General features: G+C 37.3%; 1 protein-coding gene and 1 long non-coding RNA gene across 3 annotated transcripts in view; one reads left to right on the top strand and one right to left on the bottom strand.

Moving 5' to 3' along the window:
- Window positions 1–14,485, top strand: part of LOC309486259 — a 323,243-nt gene that overhangs the window by 85,599 nt on the left and 223,159 nt on the right. The window lies entirely within an intron of this gene.
- Window positions 1–14,485, bottom strand: part of mdga1 (MAM domain containing glycosylphosphatidylinositol anchor 1) — a 204,117-nt gene that overhangs the window by 141,966 nt on the left and 47,666 nt on the right. For both annotated transcript variants that reach the window (XM_082153308.1, XM_082153307.1), the window contains exon 3: window positions 8,930–9,069. In XM_082153308.1, the coding sequence (XP_082009434.1) occupies window positions 8,930–9,069 (140 nt within the window). The remainder of the gene's footprint in view (window positions 1–8,929; window positions 9,070–14,485) is intronic.

Raw genomic sequence — 14,485 nt, 5'->3', positions numbered from 1 at the left:
TCACCAAAGGTACAGCGAGACATCTGGTACAAGTTAAAACGTTCGTGTCTAACCCTCCTTTAATTGAATCTCTCTTGTGGCCAATCAGAGGCTGTTAAAAAGCGTTTCTGTGTAAAGCCGTCTGGTGTAATGCATTTAGATGCCGTGCACACTGAGGTGCCAACGAGAACCACGCTTTCTAGAACACTCCACCACTGGGGGCTTTACACAAGCACACTGCTTTAATATTCCTTCTGCTCTGTGTCTCACCGTCACACACTTCATCCTCATCTTCCTCTATACCGTTTCCAAACAGGGGCGTTGATATGATCTGAAATATACTGGTAAGTAGACACATTTTAAACCTTATCAGCTTAGCTCATGAATATTAATTATTTAGGGCAACGTTCTCCAGGTAGTCCTGATTGATTTTGTGTAAATCAGGTAAGTAGGCGCACAGCATAATAGAATTACGGCTTCTGTCCAATTAACTAGTGGGCAACTGTTTGGACTTTTTTGGGGTGTTTAATATGTGTAATTTTTTAGAATATCTTCTTCTATACGGTAAGGGTGTCACAATATACCGGTAGTGACGATAACCGTGATACTTAAAAAATTAAATATCGTTATCGTGTTAATTAGGCTACGTTCACACTTCAGGCTGAAACGACCCAATTCCGATTTTTTTGCCCCTATGCGACCTGTATCTGATCTTTTCATGACAGTCTGAACGACACAGATCCGATCTTTTCAAATGCGACCCAGGCCACTTGGGTATGTGGTCCCAAATCCGATACATATCCGATCTTTTGAAATGCGACTTCAGTCTGAACGGCCAGGTCGCATGTATCCGACCCGCACGTCATTGATACGCGAAAAACGTCATAATTCTGCGTTGAAGTAGTCGTCGGTTTGAAAACGGACTGCATATTCATCGAGCTGAGGTAAATCTGCCGAACGGGTCGACCTCGACGAGCCCGTTAATTAAAAATAAATAAAAGTCCACGGCCATTATATATACGTCATGTTAACTTATTTGTGCTGAATCTGATATTAGATAGGTCAGCGGCTGCTGTCTGGATCTTGTGTAACGGTCGCTGCGCGCGCTTGTGTGTGTGTGTGTGTGTGTGTGTGTGTGTGTGTGTGTGTGTGTGTGTGTGTGTGTGTGTGTGTGTGTGTGTGTGTGTGTGTGTGTGTGTGTGTGTGTGTGTGTGTGTGTGTGTGTGTGTGTGTGAGAATCACAGTTAAAGTTTAGCTACTTCCGCAAACAACAAGTGACGTCGTTGACCGTTGAGTACTCTTCTGCGCATGCGGGTCACTTCTGGGTCATTTCACGTTCACACAGGAGATCACAAAAGGTCGCATTTAATTGGAAATGTGAACGGCCTTGCAAAAAAATAAAAAAAATAAAAAAATCGGAATTGAGCATTAAGCCCTGCAGTGTGAACGTAGCCTTAGGGGTGTCGCGATATACCAGTATTGGTGATAACCGTAATGTTTCAAATGAATAATACACATACAATAATATAGCATGAAAATGATCCAGCGCCAGTATCTGGCGAGACTGCACCTTAACGCTGATTGCCACCTGTTATAAAACACTATGGCTGCACCCGAAATCGCATACTTCCCTACTATTTAGTATAGGCGAAAAACAGTGTGTGACAAAAGAAGTGTGTCTGAATTCACAGTACACTTTACTATCCTATGAGGCCACAGGAGAGGATTTGTGAATGGCAGTGAAGCGACGCAACTGACGCTGGTAGGTCACATGATAATGATGTAGTACGTCCAAATTACAAACATACTACACACATTCACACTATTTAGAATGTCCTTTTTTAGTGGTTATGAAGGTATTACTCAATAGAGTATCTGATTTCGGACACAGCCAAGCAGTCGCAGCACGCAGCTCCTACTGCCGCGTAAAACCACGTCGTCGACTCGAAGGATATGGCAGACGAGACACTCACCAGAGTGGAAGTTCTTTGGATTCCACAAAAATGACTCGTTAATCACCCCAGTCTCCAGGACTTGCCGATCAACAGTGAGCGCAAAAGGGGGCAAAACCACCAACCTGTTCACCCACCTCCGCCTCCGTTATCTAGCAGATTTGGACAAGTTGTCATTATTTTGCTAGTCCTGAAAAGGGAAATGCTGCATTAACCTGTTAACTGCTTACGCCTTTCTGTGTTTAAATATATTTTGCAGTCCCTCTAGGCTTTAAAGGGTAACTAAACCCCTGGTCAGAGCCTGACTCCACCCACTGGCAATATTTGAAAAATGCTGGAAAAGTAGGCAGAGCCCAGTGGAGAGGGGGCGTGCATCTGTGACTTATCTCTCTGCAGGCAAGGGCGTGGTTAGCTGGTACCCTCTGATGTCAGAGGGTACCACAACTTCCAATAGGAAAATTCAACTGCAGTAGCCACTGTTCAACCTGAAGAGGGCAGCACTCAGATGTTTTTACACCATATTTTGTAAAATTAAAACACTTTAAACACAAATGTCAAAAAAACTACTTGAATCAATGAACAGCACTATTAAAGCCCCATTCTTACAGACCATTAACTAAAAAAAGTTGGTTTAGGGTTTAGTTACCCTTTAAGTCCAAAAGTGTGGTCATTCAGATAAAAACATATGGATTATCATGTTTACTTCAAATATGTTTAGAGATCAGTATTTTTTTCCTATTATTACCCAAAATAGGATGATGTGAGCATTATAGAGCGCTACACTCTCATTTGTAATTTATGTTTCATTCATACACGACGTCGAAGGGCGCCTTCACGCAGAAAGTCCACAACTGAGACTCTAAATAAATAAACTAAGCTAAATAAAACGCAGATAGAGACGTTTTGACTGATTAAACATGAAGAGAATTAACACACCATTGTGACAGTGTATGGTTTATCTGTTTTCTTCAAGCCATCTCGGGCATTTTCATGAGTATAATGTATATTTATAATGCAATGCTAATCAGCACCGCTTTTATGAATACATAATACTATAACATAGTATAATTTATTTTTAATTTCTATTTGACTAGCAATGTTTTGTTTTTTTTGTTGTTTTTTTTATTTCTATAGATATCGCTATATATTGTTATTGTGAATTATTTTGGCCATGATAACTGTGTAAGGAAAAATCTAATATTGTGACAGCCCTACTATACAGTTATAAAAAAAAGTAGTATAAATGTATAAATATATATCTGCTGCCTTAAACTAAAATAATCACTAGCACTGACTCAATTCCAGGATTAGAATTGCAGAAGTACAAACATGATGCAGAAATTCAAAGAATCTCACATTTTATAAAGTTCACATAACCTTATTAGCAATAAAATTGTCAAGACAAACTAAATAAACATTGTTTTACTATACGTTTTGAAAAATGTCTACAGGATGGACAGAAGGAAGGATGGATGGATGGATGGATGGATGGATGGATGGATGGATGGATGGATGGATGGATGGATGGATGGATGGATGGATGGATGGATGGATGGATGGATGGATGGATGGATGGATGGATGGATGGATGGATGGATGGATGGATGGATGGATGGATGGATGGATGGATGGATGGATATAAAAGAGGTAAGTCCATTGATATGTCCCGCCCCAACTTCCATGATTTCAATGATAAATCTAATAGATGTTTAAAATGTAATATTACTTTTCAAAAAAAGTGGCAGAGAAGATGAACTTTTTAAAAGTATGGAGAGTTCAATTAGTTGCTTCGGCCCTGATTCGTAGCACTTCATCTGTGCGTCCATGTTTTCTCCTCTCCGTCTCTCTGTTGTCGCATGACCTTGTGTGTCTTGATCAGTGTGTGTGTAGAGTGATTTTTTTTAACATCTGATCTTTCTGTTTTCAGAACTGTATCGATTCTTCTCCACTGCACTCTCAAGGACAGAAACCAAACCCATCCGACCCCTCTTTCTACTCCCCTCATCTCAAACTTCTCCACCACTCTTTTTTGTTTTTCTTTGTTCTCTCTCTCGCTCTCTCTCCCCCAAGGTTGCAGTGAGCAGCAGTATGAATAAATAATGCGCGGAGTGGGATCTCTTTCAGAAAGGCCATTTAGACTGCTATTGTGTTACTAAAGGCTGTGCATTTAGCCACTGATGTCCATGTGACAGAAATGCTATAGGATGTGAAGTGCGAGTTGTGTGAAGCAGCTATATCTCAAACACCATGCACTAGACCTTCCCAATGACCTTAAACACAATCACTGCTGCTCGCTCTCACTGCTCTTCTGTTGCAAGCGTACTAAGCCATCTGTGTCTTGAACATTAAGGTGAATACAGCTGAATCAGGCCTGATTTAGACATTGGGGGGTATATGAGAGAAAAATCCCTCTTATATCTCCGTTGTTTCTTCTAGACTGCAATGTGATTAAATGGAGAGCAAATCAAGACTTTTGAACTCAAGGATGTCAACTATTATTTTTTTTGTTTTTCACTGTTAGTTTTTATTTCTACCTATATGCTGCTATCATTAAGACAGAAAGCTAACCTGTTGCATTAGGCTTATCCCATATTTTTCCAAAAATGAGAAATATCCTTCACACACAATATAATAAATGTTTCATTACAGATTCATATACTCAAATGGGTATTTACACTTGGTCACATCATGAATTATCATTTCTGTAAAGAAATATTCAAAAGTTTGGGTTTTATTTATGTTTTTGAAAGAAGCCTCTTATTACTCACCAAGGCTGCATTTACAGTATTTGGTTAAAAACAAGTATTATTTCTATTTAAAACAACTTTTTTCTATTTTAATATATTTTAAAAGTCCTCCAGTCTTCAGTGTCACATGATCCTTCAGAAATCATTCTAAAATGCTGATTTGCTGCTCAAGAAACATGTATTATTATTGTTATCAATGTTGAAAATTAACTTAAGAAATAGAAAGTTCAAAAGAACAACATTTATTCGAAATAGAAATAATTTGTAAAATTTAATGTCTTTAACGGCACTTTTGATCAATTTTATGCGTCCTTGCATAACATAAATGTCACAGAGGCCAAATGGCTAGTGGGTTGAATGGTACAGTATATAGTCAAATGAAAAGAGAAAGTGCATACACAATACAATCTAACAAAATGCATGAAATAACTAAGTATAAATACACCCAAAAGTGCAGCTAACTGAAGAAGAGCCCACATACTATATAAGCAAGTTCATTGTCCACCTTTACAATATACAGTAGATTCAAGAAAGAAAGATTTCTGTCATATTTTCAGCTCATAAGTGGATTAAAAACAACAAATGGGTTCATAGAGCAGTGGATATGCGACTGGTCCCTGACAGGGAAGCACACTATCATTTTGAAGACGGCTGACCTTTACTGACTCTCTGTTAATCACACAGAGGAAAAAAACATGATGTGGTAGAAAAAGTCATGGGGGAGGGAGGGGGTAAAGCAGTATCGTGTTTTTAGACACGCTGCAGAATGCCAATGCAGAGAGGAACTCAACACTCCCTTTGGGATGCAGCACACACACCAGAACCCAGTGTCCCCACCACCACAGTCACCATCTACACTGAACACACCGCAGTGAATGTGCTTGAGTCAACGGGGCTGATTTGGGTAGGCTCATGTCTTGTGTTTGGAATGAAGAAAACTGTCCCTCCAATCATACAATTGTAAAACAACAACAAAAAGCACAGTATAATGCACAATATATAACAACCACTGGCTCTGCACCCCTGAACTCACTACTCCAGAAGCTTGTGTTCTGCAGGTGAACGGCGACTTGTGGTGACATCCCAAAGAGACACAAAATCACTTTCTCTGACCTTTACCTGGACTGTTCCCTGCTGGTGGAATGACCTGCATTACTCAACCCGAGCAGCTGAGTCTTTAGCCATTTTCAAGAAACGCATCTTTTTCACCAGCACTTGACCCATTAATACTAACACTTTCTATTCTATCCATGTTTTATACACTGCCCAGCCCCCCAAAAAGTTGCTGTTTGGATTTAAATATGCAAATGCTTAAGAGTCTATGACTGGATCATTATTGCAGTGATTATTATGTTTCTAGCATGTTATATGTTTGGCAACAGTTCTTCTAACCCTAATAGATGGAGTGTGTAGCTTTCATCATGGCCATATTCCAGGATGATAATGTCAAGATTCATCAGGCTTAAACTGTGAAAGAATGGTTGTGAGGAGCAAGAAGAATCATTTCCACACATGAACTGATGCTCCTCTGAGTCCAGACCATAAATTCATTGAAAGTCTTTGGGATGTGCTGGAGGAGAGTTTACAGAGTCCTCGACACTTGCATTATAAATACAAGTTCTTGACCAAAAATGTATGCACCTCTTGATGGAAAATAAAGGTTGTGATGTTATTTCCATCAAGAGGTGCATCAATTTTTGGTGAAAAGCTACACACTTCAATTAGGCTTAAAATAACTGTTGCCAAACCTATAACATACTAGAAACATAATAATCCCATCAAAGACTCATTTGCCTATTTAAATTCAAACAGCAAAATAAAATAAAAATATAAAATAAAAAATATTGCTATGTATGCTGTGCTGGACTAACTGGGATTTGTTACAGAACTTACATATTGTTGCTTTTTTGTTGGTTCACTTTGGACAAAAGCATCTGATAAATGATTAAATGTAAATGTAATGTAAATATACACTTCTGTTCAAATGTAGGCTCAGTATGATTTTTTTCGAAAGACATTAATACTTTTGTTCAGCAATGATATATTCAATTTATCAAAATTAATAGTAAAGACATTTATAATGCTACAAAAGATTGCTATAAAAAAAATAAAATAAAAAAAAAGCTTTTTTGAACATTCTATTCATCAAAGAATCATGTAAAAAAAAAATGTTTTTACAGTTTCCACAAAAATATGAAACGCCACCAAGGCTGCGTTTATTAGATCAGAAATATAGTAAAAGCTGTAATAATGTGAAATATTATTGCTTTATAAAATAACTGCTTCCAATTTCAAAATATTTTCAAATGTAATTTATTCCTAATATGCTGATTTGCTGCTCAGGAAACATTTCTGATTATTATCAATGTTGAAAACAGCTTAATATTTTTGTTGAAACCATGATTTAAAAAAAAATCTGGATTCTTTGATGAGATCAAAAGAACAACATTTATTTGAAATCTTTTGTAACATTATAAAAGTCTGTAGTGTCCTTTCTGAATAAAAATACAAAATTTCTTTAAAAAAAATGAATCTTATTGACCTCACTTTTGAATGGTAGTGTACCTATAAACTCTAACATAAATAAAACTAAATACAAATGTGATGCTACTTATTTTTGGTGTTCAAGATTGGCTAAACATACTCCTTTTAGACCGGTATACTCGTTTGTATACAGTTCCAATGTGTAAATTTAAGGAAAGCGTCTCGTCCGATATTGAAATCAGACCATACGTGTTACACAAACATACCAAACTGACAATCTATCACTTGTCTTTCTACAAACATACAGTGTATATTCAGATGGCAAACACACTTTGACCTGAATATAAACTACTACACTTCAAAACGAAGAGCAAAATACACCAATATACATTCCATGCATGAGCCGTAAAGACAAACAAAATGCAGGCACAAATATCTAGAGCCAGAAACACACACACACATTGTCTAGTGACCCGTGAAGGCCCGGCACCACAGGCAATAACATCCGACAGTATATGCAGTAATATCCTCATTAGTTTATATTCAGACACTGTGACTATATTCACACTCTATATTACGCTCCTATATTCAGCCTGTTGTCATCACAATGTCCTGACATTTCTAATGGAAATCGTGGATCACGTTATGGGATAGCGACTTCTTTCTTCCGTGCACTCGTTCTCAGGACTTCGGAAGGGAAAACTGATGGAATTCAGATCAGGTCGGGTTTTCTTCTGATGCAACCAGGACCACTAATATATGTAGACAGGTCGTTGGAAGGATGTGTGTGTGTGTATGAGGGTCTTTAATAAGTGATCTGATGGCAGAGGACAGAGTGCCTGTGGAGCCACGCTCTTCACACCTCGTACTGTCATCAGCTCACCCTTACCTTATATAACACACACTCACATGCCAATAAAAGATCCACACACAAAAACGTCAAGTTTTATCAGGTGATTGACATGCATACGCACAAAAAGTGTAGTGTTTATATATAGAGCTACAGAAAAATGTTAATTATATATAACTTAATAAAAGTATTACAGTATATTATAAAAAATACAATTTAAATCACACTCTGTGTGTCGACAAATATGATGAATGTTCCTCACGTTAATCTACCAAAAATATGACGAACAAAATCATGCTGTGTCTTTAAAGGGATAGTTCACCCAAAAATGAAAATTAGCCCATGATTTACTCACCCTCAAGTCATCCTAGGTGTATGTGACTTTCTTCTTTCAGACGAATACAATCAGAGTTACATTAAAAAATGTCCTGGCTCTTCCAAGCTTTATAATGGCAGTGAATGGCCGTTTATGTTTTGAAGTCATAAGGTGTGAAGTCATGAAGTCGTATGTTCCGACGTCATCAGGTGCGTAAGTTTGGCTGGAAGCTAGAATTTGACTTTGTAACATGTTAAATATGAATATTTTCTTACACAAACTCATCGCTTCGCTTCAGAAGGCCTTTATTAACCGCCCAGAGCCGTGTGGAGCACTTTTATCATGGATGGATGCACTCTTGTGGACTTCAAAACAGAATCGGCAATTCACTGCCAATATATTACTAAATAAAAGCCCTGACAAAAAAATCTAAAGAACTAAATAAGCCCACTGGACAAAATGACAAAAGTGTCTTGGCTGATAACAATATATTTGTCCAGTAAATTCCCTTGCCATGGGAAGTTGCGGCAAAAAGGTCAATTTGGACCCATATGTGTACCTGTGAGTGCAGTGTGTGGTGTGAATGTGTGTTTGTGTTCACCTGAGGCCGTGGGTGTCCTTTGACCAGGCACTGCAGAACTAACGTGTCCCCCTCTCGGATGGTGTAGATCCGTTCACTGATGTTGTCCTCCTTCACCACACACGCCTGCCCAGAATGCACAATCTGAGCGTTCGCAGGAGCTGAAGGACGGAGAGAAAGTCAGATTATCCTAGAACATTTTCACTTCATTCTACAACTTCTGGTGACGTTGATATGCTGTGTTGGAGACCAACTAACTAAAACTAGTGATGCTACTAACTTAAATTATTATTTAAGTGAGTAGCAAGATACATTTATCCTCTCTCACATACAGTGACCCCAAAAAATATATTTGGACACTTAAGCCACAATTGAAAATTGCTAAACTAAATAAAGCCCAATAGCATTTATTTTAAAGAAATACAGCACATGCGCAATTTGCAAGCAAAAATATTCACTTATAGTCATTAAATTGTTTAAATACATTTAAATGATTAATGTACAAATAGATAGAAGGGGTGTAACAATATCATGTCACGATTCGATACTTATCACGATACTGAACTCACGATACGATATTACTGCGATACTCCAAGACATGGTAAAAGGTTTACAAAAAATACACTGTTGATTAAAATGCTAAATTTGACATTACATTGTGTGTGTAAATGAATAGGCTTGGACTTGGTGCTGGTAACCCAATGCACAGGACAATGGTGACACCAGAATAAAAATATTGATGATTCTGAAGATGAAAATACAGAATTATTGTAGACGAATATGCTTGAATCACTGACTAGATATATTTAAAATAATATAGGCCACTTTTTACTGGTAACATTTGCCATTATCAGGACCCACAAATATTCCCCCCATTGCATTATTATAAATTATATTCAACATTATATATAGTAGTTTAATGTAGTATTGACACTTAAACTCTGTAAACTTTTTTTTTTTTTTTTTACAGAGAAATTTTAATTTTGGGTGAATTATACAGAGTACATATTGTCACTATCCACGATACATATTGATGCATTGCAATATATTGTGACATGATGTATTGTTACACCTCTAATAGATAGAGCAAATATAAAACAGTTTTATTATTACTATTATTATTATTATATACTTTTTTCAAACAATATAAATAATATTGGCCTTAAAATATATATTATTGTTAATAATAATAATAACTATTATTAACATTGTGTGAATACTTTTTTCACACCATATAAATTATATTGGGCTAATAATAATTGCTCTGTAACTGACATTTGCAACAAAACTGCTCTGAAACACAGGTCGACGATCCAAATGCAGCTTTATTGGGGCAATCCAGAATCATATTTTTGAAAAAACACGCAATAGGTCAAAAACAGGGCAGATAATCCACAGGAAAAGAAAAGAAAAAAAAACAACAGGGCAGGAAAACAAGGAAATCCAGGAAACCAGGCTGAAAGTCAAAACCAAAACACAGGTAACTAGAGGGAGATCGCTCAGAAATGCAGTGTAACACTTACAAGACTTTGTAAAGAATGAGTGAAAATACAGGGCTTAAATTGGCAGACATTAAACAGATAATGACACACAGGTGGAAGTAGTCAAACACAAGTCAAAGCAATGGGTTATGGGAAATGCAGTTCATGATAGGAAAGCAAAGGAGATGGGAGGAGTGCCCTCTGGTGGCGATCATGGGCACTCCAGCTGGCGGATGTGACAAATTTTCAGGAATAAATCAATAAAAACACTGAAATGCTTCCTTTAGGTCAGACCCAGACCACTGCAAGAACATCTCGTAACCTATCCTGAACTGTAATGGTTCTGACATCAATACATGTTATAAGTGTACATCAAGGAGGAAAAAATGACTTGTTATGAGATATGACCTTCTTTATATGTTTATTCATAGAAAAGCATAAGTGGCCTAAGCGCACTGAATTGGACAAAACAATACGAAAATTTTCCCATGATATCCTTATGTTCCATGAGTCAGATGTGCACTCAAGAACCATTTGAATCTTTCCTAAGAGAGTTTGCAAGCTGGATGCGGTAGGTTTCACTTCATTCGCTGAAAAGATTTCAAACTCTGGGCCCTCGGGAACACAAGCCAGCACTGCGGGCAGCCGAGCCCAGCGGACACTGCCCAGCGAGTGCTTTGATTGTGGAGAGGAACGCATGTACCACGACAGCCTACACACTGTAAATTATGAGTCTGAGTCCCTTATTAGCATTTAAAAGGGAGTCTGGGACAGGAAGAGCTGCGAGGCAATACAGGACGTGTTTAGAAATGTGTGGAAATTGTCAGAGCTTTTATTTGTGAGTGTAATGGTGTGGTCAGGGCATCACAGGCCAGTCGCCATGCCAAAATTAATGACACTCATTAGCGGGACAATGAGGCCCGCGCTCATGCTAACACCGCTAACAACCAGCAGAAGACAACGGCTGTCATACAAAAAACACTCTTAACTTAGCAATTCTATGCATTACATTTCTCAAAGATAACTCTCATTGTGCGTTTCCACCGTTATACACAACATGGGAATATCAAGGAATTTAAAAATTGTGTTTTTTCAGGCCTAGAAAAGTCATTGAAATTTCTATAATGAGCACATTTTTATAGTTATGCTCTGCTACAATATATTTCATTGGCTAAATATTACTCTTGTGTAGAGTAAAGCTTGCTCACAACTTATAGTGATGAAAAATAGACCTTAGTCAGGGTAGCGCCATATTTTATTTTTGACAGGAATGAAAATTAGCCTGTGAGGGACAGAATTACAGTTCGTTCAATGGATTGTACTGTTAAAGCTACCAATTGTTCAGCTGACGAAATGTCTTACCGATCAGTAGGCAAAAACTCCATAAAACATTTTTTGCAAAATTATGCAATCTATGACCTTTATACAGTGCGTGCCATCGTAAAGAGTGTAAGTCTATCCCTCACAGCCTTGTTTTCATCCACGTTAAATTTAAAATGGTGTCTAACCTGACTAAGGTTATTTGACTAAGGAAATAGTTCTTTTAAGTCGAATCTTTTCAAAGAATTATTCAAACCAGTTCCAAATTGGTCTGAATGATTCATTAGTGAATCGGTCTGGAATTGGACGATGAACCAGTGTTGTTTTGGATGTTCGGTAAGTTCCGCCTCGAAATAAACGTCATAAAAGCCGACCAATCAGGTTCGGTATCTTTGGTTCGGTGTTAAAAATGCCAATATGAACGCTAATCAGACCAGGACTAAATATTTGTTTGTTTTTTGGTCCGACCAAACGAACCAAGTGAACCGAACTACAAGTGTGAACACACATAAAAATGTAAATGTCGTCTACAGGCAACTAACTGAATATTTCAATAAAAAATTCAATCAAATAAAAGCTAATACTAATACTGTAATAGAATACAAATAATACTGTTTTAAAATACAAACTTTGGGTAACGAGATGCTGCCTTAAAATTTTGTGATAATTATGCTGTTAATGTAATGGAAATTCATTAGTCAAATTAATTGATCATCTTAAACCAAAATAGCACGTAACCTTCACACTATTTCAAAACAACCCTCACAATACAGATAGGCTTTTTTGAGCGGCAAGATAATAGTGATGTGAATATCAATGTGCCTGTATGGTTGTGTGTAAGAGAAAATAACAGCATGGTCAATAGAGATGTCTTCTCAAAGACAGAGCCAATGAATTTCTCCATGATGTGATTATTATTGATCCGTTAAGTGTGAGGAGTGTTTGTGTGCGTGAGGTCTGTGAGTTAACAGCTGCAGGTACACCACATAATGTGAGGATGACTGAACCTCACAAACCACTTGCCCTCTCAGCAGGTGTGTGTGTGTGTGTGTGTGTGCGTGTGTGTCTGTCTAAGACCCAGATTGTTGGACACTCTCCTCCTCAGCGGGAAAGAACGCCCAGCGTCAGGGATGAGCTCTTTAACTCTGCAGCCGGGTCAACATCTATCAATGTCACACTGACCCAGTGCATCATGGGATGAAGACAATCCACATCTTCACATCAGTATTCGGCGGCAGTCGCTCGGCAACAGGAATCGCTCTGGGTCAGCTATTGAGGAAATAAATATCACAGAGAACCGTAGCAACCTCAGTCTAGTCTAGACGAGTTCTTTCTTAGATTCTGATCAACAACACTATCTACAGCTTTTTTATGTTTTTATCAATATCACATCTATCTAGCCTTGTTTCTAGGTTAAAAGTTTGAAAAGTTTATATGTTTATAGGCATTACAGATAGATGGATAGAACGATAGACAGAATGATAAAATGATAGATGGCTACATAGACCGAGATATAGAACGATAGATAGAACGATAGTTAGAACGATAGATAGAACGATAGTTAGAACGATAGATAGAACGATAGAACAATAGATAGATAGATAGATAGATAGATAGATAGATAGATAGAATGCTAGATAGACCCGAGAGATAGAGCGATAGATAGACAGACAGACAGACAGACAGACAGACAGACATAGATAGATAGATAGATAGACCGAGAGATAGAACGATAGATAGATAGATAGATAGAGCGATAGATAGATAGATAGATAGATAGATAGATAGATAGATAGATAGATAGATAGATAGATAGATAGATAGATAGATAGATAGATAGATAGATAGATAGATAGATAGATAGATAGATAGATAGATAGACAGACAGACAGACAGGGATAGATAGATAGAATGCTAGATAGACCGAGAGATAGAACGATAGATAGAACGATAGATAGACAGACAGACAGGGATAGATAGATAGATAGATAGATAGATAGATAGATAGATAGATAGATAGATAGATAGATAGATAGATAGATAGATAGATAGATAGATAGATAGATAGATAGATAGATAGATAGATAGAATGCTAGATAGACCGAGAGATAGAACGATAGATAGAACGATAGATAGACAGACAGACATAGATAGATAGATAGATAGATAGATAGATAGATAGATAGATAGATAGATAGATAGATAGATAGATAGATAGATAGATAGATAGATAGATAGATAGATAGATAGATAGACAGACAGACAGACAGAGATAGATAGATAGATAGATAGATAGATAGATAGATAGATAGATAGATAGATAGATAGATAGATAGATAGATAGAATGCTAGATAGACCGAGAGATAGAACGATAGATAGAGCGATAGATAGATAGATAGACAGACAGACAGACAGACAGACAGACAGACAGACAGACAGAGATAGATAGATAGATAGATAGATAGATAGATAGATAGATAGATAGATAGATAGATAGATAGATAGATAGATAGATAGATAGATAGATAGATGCTATCTATTTGTGTATCATTCTTAGATAGATAGAACAGTAGAAAGATAGAACCTACCTAAGAAAGAATCTATGAAATATACATTTTCAGAGATGAGCTGCATAAAGCAAAATGTGGTGAAGCGTTCCTCCTCTAATAGGTAAATGTGATGGTAACCCACAGCGCACACTGGTGAATTGTGTGGCCATGCTGTCACCCAACAACAAGCAACTTTTCAAACATCTCCCTCTTTTTGCCTTTTTCT

Source organism: Leuciscus leuciscus, assembly GCF_965113295.1.
Source record: "Leuciscus leuciscus genome assembly, chromosome: 22".
Taxonomy (NCBI): domain Eukaryota; kingdom Metazoa; phylum Chordata; class Actinopteri; order Cypriniformes; family Leuciscidae; genus Leuciscus; species Leuciscus leuciscus.
This window is presented reverse-complemented; position numbering and strand designations above follow the sequence as displayed.